Source organism: Callithrix jacchus, chromosome 1 (assembly GCF_049354715.1).
Source record: "Callithrix jacchus isolate 240 chromosome 1, calJac240_pri, whole genome shotgun sequence".
Lineage (NCBI taxonomy): Eukaryota > Metazoa > Chordata > Mammalia > Primates > Cebidae > Callithrix > Callithrix jacchus.
Window position 1 is genome coordinate 144,534,372 of NC_133502.1, and position 20,138 is coordinate 144,554,509.

General features: G+C 41.3%; 1 protein-coding gene across 1 annotated transcript; it reads right to left on the reverse strand.

Annotated features, from left to right (window-relative positions):
• Nucleotides 1-13,558: 13,558 nt before the first annotated feature.
• Nucleotides 13,559-18,371, reverse strand: TOMM5 (translocase of outer mitochondrial membrane 5). Its single transcript, XM_017974815.2, has 2 exons — nt 18,192-18,371; nt 13,559-14,088 (listed from the first exon to the last, which is right to left on the reverse strand). The coding sequence occupies exons 1-2, from the start codon at nt 18,310-18,312 to the stop codon at nt 14,054-14,056; spliced, it is 156 nt and encodes a 51-aa protein (XP_017830304.1). The 5' UTR covers nt 18,313-18,371; the 3' UTR covers nt 13,559-14,053.
• Between the last annotated feature and the right edge of the window lie 1,767 nt (nt 18,372-20,138).

Consider the following 20,138-nt stretch of genomic DNA (forward strand, 5'->3'; position numbering starts at 1 on the left):
AAATAGCTAGAAGATTTAAATGTTCCCAATACAAATAAATTTTTGAGATGATGAATATCTACAATACCCTGATTTGATCACTGCACATTGCATGCATGAGTCAAATATCACATGTACCCCATACATATGTACAATTGTCTATCAATTAGAAATAATTAATTTTGAAATGCCTGTGTGTCATCCAAGTAGTAGAATGATTAAAAAAGCAGTTCACCTGTAATCCCAGCTATTCAGCAGGCTTAGGCAGGAGGATCGCTTGAACCCAGGAGTTTGAGATCAGCCTGGGCAACACAGCAAGACCCTGTCTCTAAAAAAAAATTAAAAAGTAGTTGGATACAGACCTCTGGAATATATGAGAGAATGTCAGCTACAGAAATGTAATTTATCAAGAATACTATGAAAAATTATTACACCAAACTGTGGCTTGAAATAACTGACCCTGTGGTCCTACTGACCTTTTTCAGTCCCTGGTTCTACAGAATATATTCCTATATTGCATAAAAATGTATTCCATCTATTATTACCATATGTTGAATGTGGTATGATTCTGGGTGAGGTCTAAGTTATCATATAGCTGCCCTCTTTTATAAATGGGAAAACCAAACACTGAAACCTCAAGCCAACAATTTAAGATACAAAGTTGTACAGTAGCTAGGTATAGAAGAAAGACCACAGGGGTGGTCTCACACTGCAATAAGCCTGATAATTTACCTTTCTGACTCGCAAAGCTATGCCATGTTTAATCCTTTGAAAAGTATCCTGCATGAAACTGGCAGTCCAGACATGACTGTCAATAAATGATCAAAAGCTTGAGTTTCTGGATTTGTGCCAGCTAACATTATCATTTTGGTGTTTCTATAAAACAGCTGCCTTTCAAAGAAGTGCTATAGCAGTGTCCTACAAGAGCAAGCTGTCTTCCTTGTTAGTGGTGCAAGCATCACATGCTACAATGGGAAATGGGTTTTTTTTTTTGAGATGGAGTCTCACTGCCGCCCAGGCTGGAGTGCAATGGTGCGATATCTGCTCACTGCAATCTCCACCTCCCAGGTTCAACCAATTCTTCTGCCTCAGCCTCCCAGCTAGCTAGGATTACAAGCGTGTACCACCATGTTGGGATAATTTTTTATATTTTCAGCAGAGACGAGGTTTCACCGTGTGTTAGCCAGGATGGTCTTCATCTCCTGACCTTGTGATCCGCCCACCTCGCCCTCCCAAAGTGCTGGGATTACGGGCGTAACCCACTGCACCTGGCCAGGAATTTTTTTTTTTTTTTTTTGAAATGGAGTTTTGCTCTTGTCACCCAGGCTGGAGTGCAATGCCGCAATGTGGACTCAGTACAACCTCTGCTTTTCAGGTTCAAGTGATTCTCCTGCCTCAGCCTTCCGAGTAGCTGGGATTACAGGTGCACACTACCAGGCCGGGCTAGGTTTTGTATATTTGTATTTAGAGATGGGGTTTCACCACGTTGGTCAGGTTGGTCTTGAACTCCTGACCTCAGGTTATTCGCCCACCTCAGCCTCCCAAAGCTCTGAGATTACAGGCATGAGCCACCACAAACGACCAGGGATTTTTTTTTTTTTTGAGATGGAGTCTTGCTCTGTCGCCCAGGCTAGAGTGTAGTGGCTCAGTCTCAGCTCACTGCAACCTCTGCCTCCTGTGTTCAAGCAACTGTCCTGTCTAGGCTTCCCGAGTAGCTGGAACTACAGGCGCGTGCCACCACACCTGGCTTAATTTTTCTATTTTTAGTAGAGACAGGGTTTCACCACATTGGTCAGGCTGGTCTCAAACTCCTGACCTCAGGACACAGGCGTGAGCCACTGTGCCCAGCCAGGAAATTTTTTTTTTAATGTAACTACTTAAATGTAAGAACAACATAGACGACAGTTCAGCCTTCTCTTCTTTCTGCCCTCATCTCATTTGTGCATGCCTCTATCCTACCATTAGACTAGAGAGGAAACTTATTTATCTTTGTGCCCTGGTACCTGGTAAATGTTTACTGGCAAATGACTAAGTGAACATACACAATCTCCTCAGCCATGTGAGCTTTATTTACTTTGCTTTCTAGAAAAAGTAGGCTCACACAGAGTGGTGTCCATGGCCAACCTAGTGGACATACAATCCTTTTTGGCTGTCCAGGATCTGAGATCCTTTGCTATATTTGGGAATTCCCTGTTTATGAGTTTGCTGGGAAGCAGAACATGCCTTTCACTATAGAAGTAGAAATTTGGCTGGTGCGGTGGCTCACACCTGTAATCTCAGCACTTTGGGAGGCCGAGGTGGGTGGATCACGAGGTCAGAGTTTGAGACCAGTCTGACCACATGGCAAAACCCTATCTCTAGTAAAAATACAAAAATTAGCCGGGCATGGTGGTACATGCCTATAATCTCAGCTACTCGGGAGGCTCAGGCAGGAAAATCGCTTGAACCTGAGGCAGAGGTTGCAGTGAGCCAAGATTGCACCATTGCACTCCAGCCTGGGCAACAGAGGGAGACTCTGTCTCCAAAAAAAAAAGTGTAATTTCCAGGTATTTTCTCTGCGTCCCCTTGTAACTCTAATGCTACAAATTACTCTTGATTTTGAATTAAGAACCAGAAACACAATAAAGTCTCTGGAATAATTCTCTCTGGGACCATGGCAAGTGCAGCAAGTTCTTAGAACAGCATTGGCTGCCGTGATCCAGGGTTCTGTGTAGATAGCTTTGGCAAAGTAAGTGGTGGCACCTAATGTTCAGCAGAAATGGCATCCTCACTGCACCAGCTCTGTGGAGTATGACCAAGTGACAAAGGGTGATGTTCCAGTTGTCTACTCTCCAAGCTTGATTCTCTAGGCCTCTTGGTGATGCTGAACTCCCCTATTATCCTTTTAATAAAATACTTTTCTTTCTGTCAAAATTGGGTTTTGATGTTTGCAACTAAAAAATCTGACTCATAGAGTCGCATAATAAATAGCAGAGCTGAAACTATAGTACAGGACTTCGAAATCCTAATTATAATGCTCTTTCCATGTATACAGACCTCCACTTTCCAACAACCCACAATTTCTACATTACAACTTGCTGTCCCTAAATCATTTTGTTCACCAAATTTATACTTTAATAGGTAAGCTGATTAGTGAACATTTCAAGTGACTGTGTGGTGAGGCGGCTGCCTATGGAACATTTGATTTCAAATACAGTAGTATCTTTGTACATCTATTTATGTAATAATTTCTTTTTTGCACTTTTGCCCTCTATAGACTTAAGTGGAAAGGAAAATAAATTGCACTTGAATAATGTGGGAGTTAGGGGCACCAACACCTGCACAGTCAAAAATCTGCATGTAACTTTGACTCCCCAAAACTTAACTACTGTTAGCCTACTTTTGCATGGAAACCTTACTGATAACATAAAAAATAGATTAATACATACTTTGTATCATTATTATATATTGTATTCTTACAACAAAGATAGAGAAAATATTAAGAAGATCTCAAAGAGAAAAAGCATTGACACTACTATACTGTATTTATATATATTCTAAGTTTAGGTTTTTTGTTTACAAGATTAATCTGGTCTGAAATCAGAGCAACTGCAGCTGCAGACCTCAATCTATAGTACATATCAAGCAATTCTTTTTCCTGTACTGTCATGACTCTTCTCTGCTTCTTGGGAAAACTTCCAGCATCATTAGTGGCATTCTATATGGATCCGATGGAGTTATTCAAGGTTTTACGGTATGGCATTAAACACAAAAAATATGCAAGAACAGAGAGGGATCACTTTTTACTTTGATTTGCCATTTAATGGAGAGAGGAATTGCTCATGCAGAGATGAGCATCACATGGCGTTTTAAGTGGATACCTACACTTGAGCTCCCTGCAGTAGCAACAAGAGGTGGCTATGGATTTACAGTGGTACACTATTACAAAAGACAATTTTATGCAGCAATGATTTAATACTGCATCTTTGTCTAGCTTTCTCTGGACCTCAAAATCTTGCTATGTATGGTCTGTTTATATACATAAAGTTTGATAAATCTTAACTTTTTATACTAGATGTGTGCATTTTATGGCAGTAAATACACTACAATCTACATATATTTTATGCATTCATGACATACCTTTTCTTAATTTTTTTCAGTATTTCTAAGCTACATGTGTGCTTTTTTCAAATTGTTGAAAATCTCCAATTTTCCAATATATTTATTGAAAAAAATCTGCACGTCAGTGGACCTGTGCACTTCAAATCTGTGTTGTTCCGGGGTCAACTCTACTATTACTAATGTTACTGAGAAAAAGAAAAACTATTAGAAATACTTAAAGATCTTTTTAGTCTTAAAATGACTGTTGGACTAAAATCAGCTGCATTTTATTTCTGAAGAAACAATTTAAGAATATATTTCATAACTGAAAATATTTCATCATATATTATGTTTAAAAGACAAAGTGCTAAATGATTTTGTAATGTTTTAACATCTCGGAAACAAGTATATTCAACTTTTATATATGTGATTTCTATGTTTTTATGAACTTATACTAAATTAGGCAATTGGCACCTCATATGCGTATCTGTAATACTGAGCACACACAAGTAGCCTGTAAGTAACAACAGTTCACTGTCTCCTGGGTGATGTCCACAACATAGAGTAAAGAAAAGATCTTGTGTTTTATCTCAAATTTATTATTACAAATTTCAAAAAATCAGTTATTAAAGGTTGTTCTTGTGTAGTAGAATTTGGAACTGCAGTATATAAAATAGCCAGCAGATGTCAGAATGGAATGTCTTAGACTCAAGTATGAAAACACAAATAACAGGAGTTTCTGGAAGGACTAAGGCTTTCTTGCTCTTCCGTGCACAACACACTTCAGTCACACTGGCCTTTCTTCCTCAAACACATCTGCTGTAACACTTTTTCAAAGACTCTCCACTCTACCCTGCCAATTCTTATTCACCCAAACCTTACTTTATGTGTCTCTTCCTAAAGGAGTCCTTCCTACTACCTCCCCAGCCAAATAGGTCAGGGCTCCCCTATTCCATGTTCTCATAGCTACCTATTCCTGACTCTCATAGCAGTTTATATAATGAAGTAATTAGTGATAAAATTATGCAATGTCTGACTGAATCCCTTGCTAGATTGTAAGACAAGTAAGGATAGGAACCATGACTGAATTTTCTGCTGTATCCTTTACCTTGCCCTACTGCTTACCCCACTGCAGTCACTGAATAAGTATTTGTGAATGTGAAGGAAGATCTTGCTTCCTATTTGGGGATAGTTTTCTGAGGCCTGGACAGTAGGTCACATCCAAGAAGTCAACATTTTCCCCCTTTCAATTCAGCAGTCATTTATTCAGCCCCTTCTTTATAAGATATGAGAGACAGAAAAATATGTGAGACAATACATGTATTCAAACGGGTTTTCAATAACAGGGAAAAGACCTCTGTGCATCCAATAACTAGTCTCTGTAGGGGTTCAAAGGCCCTGCCCCCTTGCCTTGATTCAGAATCTCTCTGGAAGGCCATCCCAGCATCCAAGACACCTACAAGATCAACTAAAGCTGCTGCTGCAACTAGGATGACCAACCAGCCTAGTCTGCCCAGGACCGAGGGGTTTCCTGGGACTCTATCGTAGTTCAATTTCTTGCCCTGCCCAAACTTACTTGCTCTCTGAAGTGTTTTTCCCAAAAGTACTCCCCTTGAAACCTCCCACACATTAATCTCAGATTGGATTTAACCAGGGTTGAGTTTTGCTAGGAGTACAAGGAAGCTAGAGGGAGGGAAGAGAGTAGGGGTATACAGAACGATTACAATGATAGTGTATTAGTCCGTTTTCTCACTGCTATAAAGAACTACGGGAAACTGGGTAATTTATGAAGAAAAGAGGTTTAATTGACTCACAGTTCTGCAGGCTGAACAGGAAACATGACTGAGAGGCCTCAGGAAACTTACAATCAAGGCAGAAGGGGAAGCAAGGACCTTCATATGGTGGCAGGAGAGGTACAATGCAAAGGGGGAACTGCCACACACTTTTAAACCATCAGATTTCATGAGAACTCACTCACCATCACAAGAACAGCATGGGGAAACCGCCCTCATGATCCGTCACCTTCTATCAGGACCCTACCCTGACATGTGGGGATTACAATTCGACAGGAAATTTGGGACACAGCATCAAACCATATAAGACGGTTAATGGAATCTAAGCAGAGGTACTTGGGAAACACAGCATACAGACTGAGGTAGTAGGACAAATAAATTATAGGGCCTAGGAGGGCCAAAGAATTATTAGTGTTGGAGAAAAGAATTAACTCTAGGTTGTGCCTATGGGGCTGAGTGACTAAGAAAGGCTGAAGTCAGCAAACGACCTCTCAGAGAAAGCAAATTTGGGCAGAAGGGAAGTGTCAACATTTCCCAACAAATCTAAACCCTATCACACGTGGTAGTCAGAATAATACTCTTATTCCATCCCAAGATGTCCACGTCCTAATCCCCAAACCTATTAACATGTCACCATATCTACAAAAAGAACTTTGTAGATACGACTACCTTAAGGATCCTGAGGCGGGGAGATTACCCTATATTATCTCGGCAGATTCAGTGTAATCACAAGGGTCCTTTTAAAAGGGAGAAGGTTCAGTGACCACAGCAGAAGTTGGAGTGGGTAGCCTCTAGAAACTGGAAAAGGCAAGGCACAGATTCCCCCCTAGAACCTCCATAAGGAATGCAGGCCCGTTGAAATCTTGATTTAACCCCACAAAACCCCCATCAAACTTCTGGCCTTCAGGACTGTAGATAACGAATTTATGTTGATTTAAGTCCCAAAGTTTACAGCAATTTGTTACAGCAACAATAGGAAATTAAGACATTTATAGTACTCCTTCCTCCTCTTCCTTACCGTGGACCTGGTCCTCTTTAGATCTAGGGCAAATCCCTTACCCGTTCTGCCATCTTTATAAACATTATTATTTGCTGCGTATGTGACCATTCTTGAAATACTTTCTAATCCTGGCTTATCTTCTCTCTATAGAGTTTCTCTCTCGTCATACCATGATTTTAATTACCATCCATCTAGAGGAAACTGCTAATGTTTATTTTAAGTCAAAATGTTAGCTAAACGCAGTGGCTCACATCTGTAATCCTAGCACTTTGAGAGGTTGAGGTGGGTGGATCACTTGAGGTCAGGAGTTGAAGACCAGCCTGGCCAACATGGTGAAACCCCATCTCTACTAAAAATACAAAAAAAAAAAAAAATCAGCGAGGCATGGTAGCAGGTACCTGTAATCCCAGCTGCTCGAGAGGCTGAGGCAGAATTGCTTGAACCCAGGAGGCAAAGGTTGCAGTGAGCCGAGATTACACCACTATACTCCAGGCCTGGGCAACAGAGCAAGACTCAATCTCAAAAAATAAATAAATAAATAAGCCAAAAGGTTGGCCGTATTTGGATATCCAAGTGCCCACTCAACATCTCCATCTCAAGGATACTTCCAATTGGCAAGTTCAAAATTGAACCCATTGTTTACCCCTTGAAACTTGTTCCTTACTTCAGCAAATGGCACAAGAAACCCACTGTTTAAGCCAGAAATCAGAGTCTTCTTTGACGCCTTTCTTTCCTGACCACACATATCTAAATCAATGCTGTGCTGCTCATTTACCCTTCCGACCTGTCCTTCAAATACAGTACCCATATTGCATCCAATGTTGTTTTAAGTGGACAATTCTGAACTTCCTACCTTGATCAACATGATCCTTGCCTGACCCTCCACCTTTTTCTTTTCCCCCTACATAACCTCGTCTTAACCCTTCAGGTTCCTTTAAATGTCATGTTTTCAGAGAAGCTCTCTGAGCCTCCAGCAAGGTTTAGGTCTTTGAGATATTTACTCACATGGCATTTTATGGCGGGTAACAGACCTCAGAAAGGCAGTCTCCTGTCTGTCCATATCCTCAACTCCTAACACAGTGCCTGGCACATAGCAGGAACTCAATAATGCTGATGAATAAATTTGTAATCTCTGGGGCTTTGATCTATGATAGAATGAACATGTTTAAAGTAATAAAACAGTGATTTGGTGACCATTTCACACTTAGCAAATTTTGCTCTTTATTTTAGTAAGGTGTCCTGTAGGCCAAATCCAGCCAGCCATCTTTTTCGTAAATAAAGTTTTACTGGGACACAGCCACACTCACTTATGTACATACTGCCCCTGGCTACTTTCATACTATCAACCGCATTTGTCAGAGTGGAGAGATCGTAAGAGCCCTCAAAGCCTAAAATATTTACCATTTGACCAACAGAAAGCTTGCCAACCCCTGCTTTAGTGTCTTGATGACTCAGCTACATGCAGAATTTATTACATGATCAAGCCATAAAAGCAAAATAGAAATAACTGGTGCCTGGATCTTATGAGATAAGCTTACCTCAAGCAAAGAGGGGAAGAGAAAAAGGAAGTCCTGATTCCTGTACCTGTTCTTCATGACAAATGTAGGCCCAAATTTGCCAGCCTGTTAACTACTGCACACATTGTTAATTGTAATGCTAACTTAGTCCACAGAAGAAATATAAAGAGCAATGATAAAGCAGTTTTTTTTTTTTTTTTGGACACGGAGTTTCGCTCTTGTTACCCAGGCTGGAGTGCAATGGCACGATCTCGGCTCACCGCAACCTCCGCCTCCTGGGTTCAGGCAATTCTCCTGCCTCAGCCTCCTGAGCAGCTGGGATTACAGGCACGCACCACCATGCCCAGCTAATTTTTTGTATTTTTAGTTGAGACGGGGTTTCACCATGTTGACCAGGATGGCCTCGATCTCTTGACCTCGTGATCCACCTGCCTCGGCCTCCCAAAGTGCTGGGATTACAGGCTTGAGCCACCGTGCCCGGCTAAAGCAGTTTTTTTTTTTTTTTGAGACGGAGTCTCACTCTGTTGCCAGGCTGGAGTGCAGTGGCACAATCCCGGTTCACTGCAACCTTCACCTCCTGGGTTCAAGCATTTCTCCTGAGTAGCTGGGACTGTAGCCTCAGCCTCCTGGGTAGCTGGGACTATAGGCACATCCCACCATGCCCAGCTAATTTTTCTATTTTTTAGTTGAGACAGGGTTTCACCATGTTGGTCAGGATGGTTTTGATCTTTTGACCTTGTGATCTGCCCGCCTTGGCCTCAGGAAGTGCTGGAATTACGGGTGTGAGCCACCGCACTCAGCCTTGATAAAGCCGTTTTTTTTAAACATTGCACTGACAGCAGGAACACTACCCTAATTTAGGAGCAAAATTCCTACTAAGCTGGTAACCTGTTTGTGGAGAATAAACATTTTTCAATATTCCCATTTCTTTCAACGTACCCCTTTCAAGAGTTTACCGATTTCAAATTTGCTATGGTCCTTTTCATTTCATATTACATATCCAAACACAGTGGATGTGGCTGTGTCTCAGTAAAACTTTATTTACAGAAAAGATGGCTGGCTGGATTTGGCCTACAGGACACCTTACTAAAGAGCAAAATTTCGCTAAGTGTGAAATGGTCACTAAATCACTGTTTTATTACTTTAAACATGTTCATTCTGTCATAGATCAAAGTGTATATAGCTCCAATTATTTCTTAATGTACTATTTCAAAACTGTTTATTCCAAGTATTGAACCCCTCTGTGACGTTTATGGCCTGAATGTTAAAAAGCTGGCCACAAAAGCTGAACCACCACATTTTCTCTTACTCCAGCCTGAAAATACACTGAATCCAGGGTAACAATTACACTATTTTCCTCCAAGAAAAGAATGTGAGGATAGGGTACAATCAATAAGTAAACATTAAAAGTCCCCTGGATAAGCACAACTGACTAGAAACAATTTTTAAAAATGAAAAAGAAAAAAAAAAAGTTCCCCAAGCCTTAGCCAGCTGCTACTCATTGGCCACCGAAACGCCCAGTCTCAACCTCTCCATCTGTAAAATGACATTAATATTGATTGGTTAAAGCTATTTTTAGATAACGAACCTAAGTGTTTAAAGTTTGTACACAATTAGAGGATCAGTATGCTATCTCATAGCATCTGTAAATAGGAATGAGATCCATGCCGTGAATGTAAGCACAAATCACTTCTAACTGCCTTATACTAAAAACTAACCATTAATAACATTTATCAAATGTCAAGCAATTGTGCCAACTGCTCTACTTGCATTTTTTCACTTAATCTTTACAACACTTTGAAATAGAAAGATGTTCCTATTGTCCTAATTTTATAGTTAAAGAAAATGAGACTCAGAGAGGCTCACTTGCTAAAAATCACCCATCTCGTAAGTATTGGAGCCAACACTCAAAATCAGTCTGGCTGTCTTTAGAGCCAGTATTCATGACCACAGTGCTATATACTAAACCTTCTTAATTAAGAAATAAATACAGAACCACAGAATTAAAATACTTGTTTTCCAGATAAAGATGGTAGATTAAGCATGTATATCTACCTCTAATCCCTCCCAAAATCCCACTAAATGACAGTAAAGGTTTTTGTTTTAACATATAAACCTAAAAGGATGGAAGAAAAGAGGAAACAGGAATAAAACGTGGGAAGCTAGAAAATAGGTCAACAGTAAGTAATGCAGTAGACTCCGAAAAACTGAATTCTGAGCTAGCAGTAGGAAAAAAAAAAAACCCCACAACACCCCAAACAACAACAATAAAAACCCCACAACCTAATTTATATCACAGAGTCTCTAAAAGGCTCATAAACTAGTGGGTTCAGGTACCTCTAGAAATAAGGGGTAAAAGGGTAGACATTAAAATAAGAATTGGTGCAAGGTTTAAGTAATCAGATGTTCTCTGTAACTCTGTGCAGCTAAATAGCCTCCATTACACAATGCCCTCTCAAAATTACAAGTTTTTTTTCTAGGCCAGGTGCAATGGCTCACATTTGTAATCCCAGCACTTTGGGAGGCTGAGATGAACCGATCGTCTGAGGCCAGCAGTTCAAGACCAGCCTGGCCAACATGATGAAATACTGTCTCTACCAAAAATACAAAAATTAGCCAAGCATGATAGGGTGCACCTGTAATCCCAGTACTCAGGTAGCTAAGGCATAAGAATTGCTTGAGCCAGGGAGGCAGAGGTCGTAGTGAGCTAAGATCGTGCACTGCATTCCAGCCTGGAGTAAAACTCTGTCTCAAAAAAAAAAAAGTTCACTTTCTGAAAAGGGTAAAATAGAGGGTCTCTAGGTTATGGGATGCCAGGCAGTTTGGGCAGGGGTATTATACTCAAAATAGAGATCCAGTGAGCAAATGCATATTGGATTTTGAAACACACACACACACCCACACACCTCTCTGCCCTGAGCCTCACCACAGCCCTATTCCTTTGAATCCCAGAAGGTTGGCAGGCCTCAGTTTTCACTTTGAAGATTGGAAGTCTTTGTTCTCTGAGGAATGACCAGGTCAATAGAAAATAACTAAAGACAGAGACACAAAAAGTTTTCTCAACAAAAATGGCCCAATAGATGACCGTTTGGCAAAGTTCAACATCAACGAGCTCTACTCAGAGCCTTTCATCCATGTTAGTCCCCAATTTTTAAATATGAGCAAACAACCAAGGAAAGCATCTAATATGAAACAAACAAAAAAAGAGAAAAGCAATTATAGATAAAATAGATGATATAGAAAAAAACATTAAAAGTACTATCATTCTAAAGAGACCAGAGGGAAAAAGGTCAATAAAAATCTATAAGCATTCATTGGTGGGAGCTACAAATTAATATAATTGAACTCATGGAAATAAGAGAGTAAAATGATGGTTACCAGAAGCTGGGAAGGGTTAGGGTAGGAACACAGGGATGGTTAATGGGATGTCTAAAATATAGTTAGACAGAATATGATCTAGCATTTGATAGCATAACAGGTGATTGCAGTCAATACTAATTTACTGTACATCTAAAAAGAACTAAAAGTATAATTGGAATGTTTGTAACATAAATGATAAAGTGATGGATAATCCCTTTACCCTTATGTGACTTTTATGTACTGTATGCCTGTATCAAAATCTCATGTACCCCATAAATACATATACTTATGTGTCCATAAAAAAATAATAAAAATGTTAAACACCTACAAAATTTCTGAGAACTAAAAAATACAAGTTTCAAGTTGAAATGGGTTCACTAAGTGCCCACCACAGTGAATTAAAATAAACAGACACTAAACGAAGTCATCATGGAATATAAGCATACTCTGAACAAAGATCCTTGTTTCTCAGGAAGAAAAATTTAGTCCCACAAAAAAAAAAAACCAGGAATCAAAATGATTTCAGATTTCTCAGCAGCAACACTGAAAGCCAGAGGCTTTCCTTTAATATCCTGAAGGAAAATATTTCTAACCTACAACTCTATATTCAGCAAACTATAGAATAAAGACACTTTTACGGCCAGGCATGATGGCGCACGCCTATAATCCCAGCACTTTGGGAGGCTGAGGCAGACACATCACTGGAGGTCAGGATTTCAAGACCAGCCTGGCCAACGTAGCAAAACCCTGTCTCTAATAAAAATACAGAAATTAACCAGGCGTGGTGGCGCATGCCTGTAACGTCAGCTACTTGGGAGGCTGAGGCAGGAAAATCACTTGAACTGGGAGGTGGAGGTTGCAATGAGCCAAAATCACGCCACTGCACTCCAGCCTGGTTGACAGAGCAAGACTGTGTCCAAAAAAAAAAAAAAAGACATTTTTAGACCCGCAAGGTCATTCACCTCCTATGCCACCTTTCTCAGGACACTGCTGGAGAAAAAAGTCTCCATCAAAACAAGGGAGTAAACCAAGACACTAGGTAACAGAAAACAAGAGATACAATAAGAGAGAAGAAAAGGAGTTCCTGGACAATAGTGAAGGAAGTTCCCAGAATATAGCCACACATCAGGCATAGCAGGTTATCAGTCCAGCCAGGGCAGGTCAGAAGACTCCGGAAAAGACTTAGGAAGATGAAATAGAGTACCTAATAAAGCTGAACGCTATGAGTGATTTAGATAAATGGCAAAACGTTTAGTTGATTTAGTAGCAATTCCATAGGAAAACCAAGCCTAGAAAAAACCAAAAAGATATACAGGAAAAGAAAATCAATTCTCAGAATCCTAATGATACTGACCTACTCAAAATCATACTACATTATCCTTTGGAAGGAAGAAATGACAAGATATGTGTGAGTGATGGAGCTATGAAGAGGAAAGAGACCTAAATCCCAATCACGACCGTCACGTTTAGAGACAAAAAGGTAAATACCAACAAAATCAGCTAAAGAGGTGTATGTAATGGCCGCTGGGGAGAAGGTTAAGGACTATCCCTTCTCCCCAACAAACCTTGGAGAACTATTTGATTAAAAATATCTTATTCTTTCCTTTGGTAGTATTAATATTCCATATGCTCAGCATCAAGCAGTAATGCCACCTTTCATTAAGATTGCCTGGCAATAAAACACAATGACACTTTATCAGGATTGGCAAATTCTCTAGTCTAAAACAAGATGAACTTACTGAAGCTTTTAATAATCTCAGTATTGTAACAGTCTCACTAGTGATTGTTGGTTTGCAGCAAAAAGTAGTATAAGAAAAATAGAAACCCAATTTTTCTTAGTTGATATGTTTATTAAAAAGACTAATGACCCTGTGCTTATATGTCATTGTGGTTGTGTGCTGATTTCCATAAAACATAACTAATTTTAAGGGACTCGTCACAAATACACTCCGGACAGAAGAAAATGTTTACAGAAGTAAACAGAAATGACTGACAAGACAATGCCATTTCAGACATAGCTCCCTTAATAGTTGCTAAAAAACGGAGTTTGACATTATTTACAATTATACCAGTATTGTCAGAGGCCACATGTCATAGGGATAAGGGTATACTAGGATCACGAGACATCATTTCATACTTCCCAAATAGTTTTATATTTTAGCTTTGAAGGTCAGTTACCAGACCCGAACTTGTTCTTAATAAGCAGAAATTTTATGTCCATTCAAAGAGTCTCTTACACCTTTCTGGGTCTATTCACTTGCAGAGAAGAGTAGAAACTGTAACCAGGCTCTTCATATCATGCATTCATATGTGATCTCCCATCTTCATATGCTGTCTAATTTCTTTAAGATAAATGGAGCTGAAAGAAAAACAAATAAACCTCAAATTAGTTTTCAAATTTATTAGTCCATAGGCTACATTATAGAATTGTAAGACCGGGGAAGAAAACCTTATAGGTTTATTCAGCATGTTTTTGAAAATAATTCCAAATGATGGTCAAGCATCTACCTGTATAACCCAGCAAAAGGGATTCGTTGACTTCCAAAGCAGTCCATTCTGCTGTCATTCAGGTATTATTGTAAGTTTCATTCTTATGCTACATAAAATCTTTTCTCCAGATAGTTTGTCCCTTAGGACTATCAAGTATAAATCAAATTCTCTTTCAAATAACAATCCTTTACTCGGCAATTTATTTTAACTGTAAAGGATCAAAACTCTAGAGGAAACAAATGGGCATTTTTCACCTTTAAAAACTCATTTGAAAGGCAGAATATATAGGAAAACACTGGATTAGAGCCAGAAGAGCTGGACACCTATTTTGGGTCTCTTATTGATTACTGATAAATCACTTACATGCTCTAGATCACATCTGATACAGTCTTATCTTGGTCATTAAGAGGGTCTAATAAGATCATGTACATAGAAATGTCTAGAAAACTAAGAAGTGTCGACATATAGTAAAGAAGTAATATTACCATCCCATGTAAAAGTGTTGACCGAAAAAAGCTACCCCAAATTCCTTCTTTCTCAATACTCATATTAAGAGAACATTTTGTTAATATTATTGCATTTATTTATTTTTTTCAGCCTCCCGAGTTGTTGGGCATGCCTGGCTCATTTTTGTATTTTTTTAAGAGACAAGGTCTCACCATGTTACCAAGGCTGGTCTTGAACTCCTGAGCTCAAGCCGTCTGCCTGCCTCAGCCCTGCAAAGTGCTGGAATTACAGGCAAGAACCACTGTACCCAGCTCAATTTGTTAATATTAAACTGAAGACACAGATCTGTCAGAAGCTGATAAAGTCAGCAATATATCCAATCTGTTCTACTAATTCTTAATGGCAAAAAAGATCCATGAAATAATCAATGGATAGGCAAAAATGTGATATATCCATCCAATGGAAACTTATTTAGCCATCAAAATGAAGCTCTGACACATGCCACAACATGGATGAATCTTGAAAATGTTATGCTAAGTGGAACAAGCCAGACACAAAAGGCCATGCATTTGACAGTTCCATTTAAATGAAATATCCAGGGCAGGGTGTGATGGTTCACACCTGTAATCCCAACACACTGGGAGGTGGAAATGAGAAGGACTGATTGAGACCAATCTGGGCAACATAATGAAACCTAGTGTCTACAAAAAAATAAAAAATTAGCAGGGCATGGTGGTGTGTGCCTGTAGTCTCAGTTACTCAGGAGGCTGAAGTAGGAGGATTGTTTGAGGCCGGGAGGCCGGGGTTGCTGTGAGCCATGATCACTGCAGCCTCCACCTCTACACTCTAGCTTGAACAACAGAGTGAGAGCCTGTGTCAAAAAAAAAAAACAAAAAACTTAGTAGTTGTCAAAGCCTGGAGAAAAGGGGAAACGGGGTAACAATGAATGGGTATGATGTTTCTTTTAGGGGGAAAGAAAATACTGTCAAGTTGACCGTGATAGCTGCACAACTGACTTTGCTAAAAACCACTGAATTGTACACTTTAAATGAGTGTATTGTATAATATACAAATTATATTTTTTCAAAAGTGAAAATAAACAATTCATATCAAATATAAAGGTCACTGGGAAGAAGCAAATATTTTACTGGCACTAGGTCAACAAAAAAGGCAAGAGGCAGAAAATAAGTAAATTTGGGAATTGCAAGAAACTGTTGAATTAGGATGACATGGGTGTTTCTGTTCCCTAAGGCTCCCTCTCCTGTGAAAGCAAAGTAACACCACAGACGGTGAAAGAGACACAGAATAAGGGAGATCTCAGTATCAGTGAGTCTGGCCTAGGCCTAACATGAGCCTTCAATAGGATGACCTTGGTATGGCCTTCATTTATTTGAACCATCCCTCCTGCTCCATCCAGACTGGCCATTAATATACAGCAAAGAACAATGGAAAGCACACTGAATTGAGAATGAGAAGGCAGGGCATTTGAGAACTGATCATAAAGCTGCTTCCAGTTCGTACATTCAGTGTTCCTGTAACTCCAATACCTTCATTCCCTGCATAAGTTCCTCTGAAAATCGAGTTCTCATTTGTAAAAGGATATAAAGAATCTTAAGCCCTGCCTCCCTCAAAGGGCCAATGTTAAGCAAGACTATATAATGGGAGTAACTTACTGCCAACTGTAAAATATAGAAAAAAAAAACACAAAACTCCAAGTATTTGCATTAATCCATAGACTCATGCCCTTTTCTTCCCATTCTTTCCAAAAAAGCAATCATTTACTTCACCCTCTATACAAAGAAACAGAAATGAAACAAAACCTTTTGGACCTTTGGATTTCAAAGGTTGGAACTTCTGAAAGGGAAGGAACCTGGCTGGGCATAGTGGTTCACCCTGTAACCCTAGCACTTTGGGAGGCGGAGGCAGGTGGATCACCTCAGGAGTTCCAGACCAGCCTGACCAACATGGTGAAACCCATCTCTACCAAAAATACAAAAATTAGCCAGGCATGGTAGCATGCACCTGTAATCCCACCTACCCAGGAGGCTGAGGCAGGAGAATGGCTTGAACTCTGGAGGCAGAGGTTGCAGTGAGCCAAGATTGTACCACTGCACTCCAGCCTGGGCAACAGAGCGAGACTCCGTTTTGTTAAAAAAAAAAAAGAAAGAAAGAAAGAAGGGAAGGGAAGGGAAGGGAAGGAACCTGGTATTGAGTTAAGAGCTCTGGGTTTTAAGCCAGGGGCGGTACCTCATGCCTATAATCCCAACACTTTGGGAGGCTGTGGCAGGAAGATCACCTGAGGTCAGGAGTTGGAGACCAGCCTGGCCAACATGGTGAAACCTCATCTCTAACAAAAAAACAGAAAAATTAGCTAGATGTGGTGGCTGGTGCCGGTAATCCCATCTACACTGGAGGCTGAGGTGGGAGAATCGCTTGAACCTAGGAGGCGGAGGTTGCAGTGAGCCAAGATGGTGCCACTGTACTCCAGCCTGGGTAACAAGAGCAAAAATACATCTCAAAAAAAAAAAAAAGAAAAAAGAGCCCTGGATTTTAGGTCAAGATCATTCACTGAATCGCTGAATGACCTTGGCCCAGTTATTTCCCTACTCTGGTTGTTTCTCTGTCTGCAAAACTAAGGAGTTGCTCAGGGGATAATTACTGAAGCTCTTTCAGCTCAAACATTCTTTTCTTTGAGACGGAGTATTGCTCTGTCACCCAGGCTGGAGTGCAGTGTTGCGATCTTGGCTCAGTGCAACCTCCGCCTGCTGGGTTCAAGCAATCCTCCCATCTGAGCCTCTTGAGTAGCTGGGATCACAGGCGCCCACCACCATGCTCGGCTAATTTATTTTTAGTAGAGACGGGGTTTCACCATATTGGCCAGGCTTGTCTCGAACTCCTGACCCCAAAAGATCCGCCCGCCTCGACCTCCCAAAGTGCTAGGCGGGATTATAGACGTGAGACACCGCGCCCAGCTCTTTTTTTTTTTTTTTTTTTTGAGACAGAGTCTTGCTCTGTCACCCAGGCTGGAGTGCAGTGTCGCGATCTCGGCTCACTGCAACCTCCGCCTCCCGGATTCAAGCAATTCTTCTGCCTCAGCCTCCCAAGTAACTGGGACTATAGGCGCGTGCCATCACGCCCAGCTAATTTTTGTTTTTTAGTAGACACGGGGTTTCACCATGTTGGACAGGATGGTCTCGATCTCTTGACCTCGTGATCCGCCTGCCTCGGCCTCTTAAAGTGCTGGGATTACAGGCGTCAGTCACTGCGCTCGGCCCAAACATTCTTAAAGCTGGGAGATGATTAACCACGCGCGCCGGGTCACCACGTGCACTCAGTAACCCGACCCTGACCTGCAGACTACAAACCAAGCATATGCCCGTCGCCCTTGACCGAGAGCAGGCTCCTTGCTCCCCGCTACCGCTCAGCTCAGTTCAAGGGCCCCCGATGGCCTGTAGGACTAGAGTTAAGGTGCGGCATTCGTGAGCTATCCGCCGGTCTCACGGTCACAGCCCGGGAGACACTCACTGACTCGCAGCAGGGCCACGTAGATGAGAAAGTTCCGTATGGAAGAGATCACATCCTCGCGCATCTTCCGTTTCATCTCCTCCGGATCCAGCTTCGGCGCGAGGCCCTCAATCCGGAACATCGCGGCTCTGAACTAGCAACCTTAACCCGCCTCGCTCTGCTCTTCCCAGTAACCGTCTCGCGCCCGGAACTCGGCCTATCCCCACTTCCTGTTTCCGCCCCCTCGTGGCCGCACTCGACAATGGATGCTTGCTAGGGACAATCCACGTTCTGACCCAGAGAATCTGAAGGGAGACCTGAAGCGGCCGCTGAAATCTCAGCGACGCAGGCTCGGGTTTCTCCACGCTGTCTTTAATAACGTTTGTCTTATTACAAAGTCAGCCGAGCTCGGTGGTGCGTGCCTTTAATCCCACCTACTCGGGAGGCCGAGGCAGGAAAATCGCTTTGAACCCGGGAGGCGGAGATTGCAGTGAGCCGAGATCGCGCCTCTTCACTCCTGCCTGGGCTACAGAGCGAGACTCCGTCTCAAAAAATAATAATAGTAATAATAATAACATCTATCTTGAGTCTGGAGCGCTGCGCTGCAGAGTGCTTTTATGCCTTGGAGGGGGCTGGGCACATAGGTACCACCGTAAATAGTGATAGCTAACGCTGAATACTCAATATAATTGTCCCCTGTGAATTCAGTATTATAATCTTCATTTCCTAGATTAGAAAACCAAGCACAGAGATCTTTAAAACAACTTGCCCAAACGTGCTTTCATTTTTATTTATTATTTATTGCTAATTGTTGCTGAGACTCATCTGAAACTCTTGGATTCCAGGATCCAAGCGATCCTCCCTCCTCAGCCTCCCAAAGTGCTGAAATTACAGGCGTGAGCCACCGCCCCCGGCCTCCGGCCCCCAAATGTGCTTAGAAATACCTCAGGGGGAAAAAAAGCGTTGAGATGAGAGAGATAAATGATGTCAGCAAAATATTAAAAGCTGCTTAATCTGGTGACTAGTACTTTATTTTAGTTAATTATTCTAGCTTTTCTTGAGTATGTTTGAAATTTTAAATAAGTTGAAACAGAGACAAAGATGAAACTTGCCGAAGATCATACAACGACTACATGGCAGGGCAGGGTTCTATACTTGAGGCTGTGGGGCCCCAGAGACAAATTTTTAACATTTTCCATATTATTGTGTAGATTTTTTTTTTTTTTTTTTTTTTTTTGAGATGGAGTCTAGCTCTCCGCCCAGGCGGGAGTGCAGTGGTGCGATTTCAGCTCACTGCAACCTCCACTTCCCAGGTTCAAGTGATTCTCCTGCCTCAGCCTCCCGAGTAGCTGGGATTACAGGTGCACACCACCACGCATGGCTAATTTTGTGGTTTCTGTAGAGACAGGGTTTCACCATGTCGGCCATGCTCTTCTCAAACCCCTGACCTCAGGTGATCTGCCCCCCTTGGCCTCCCGCAAGTGCTGGGATTACAGGCATGAGCCACGCACCTGGCCTCTTTACAGATTATTGAAGCACAGAGGTCTTTAAAACACTGTTAGCCAAGTAACACAACATGTATAAAGCACTTTCAAATCTGATCAGCACTTTACAGATGAATAGAAGGAGGCTCAGAAACCAAGTCCAGCTTCTGTGTGAGGCCCTTGATCTGGAACATCACAGCTGAAGTCTAAAGTGCACTAAAGTCTAAAGTCATTCCGATGGTGATGCACGGGACAGGGTTCTAATGCAGATAATTATGTCAAGTTGAGTTATCTTTCCCCTGCACCCTATTGCTCATCTGTTAGTCTTTAACAGTTAGTGCCCACATGGATGGACATCGCTGTAGTCGGAAGTTAGGAGTGTGATGCAACCAGATTTCCTGTCACAGAATCATCCAAACAGAGTTAGCAGGCTGCTGCCCCAAGTTACACATTCCAGCTAGCCGTACCTCCTTTTTTTTCTTCT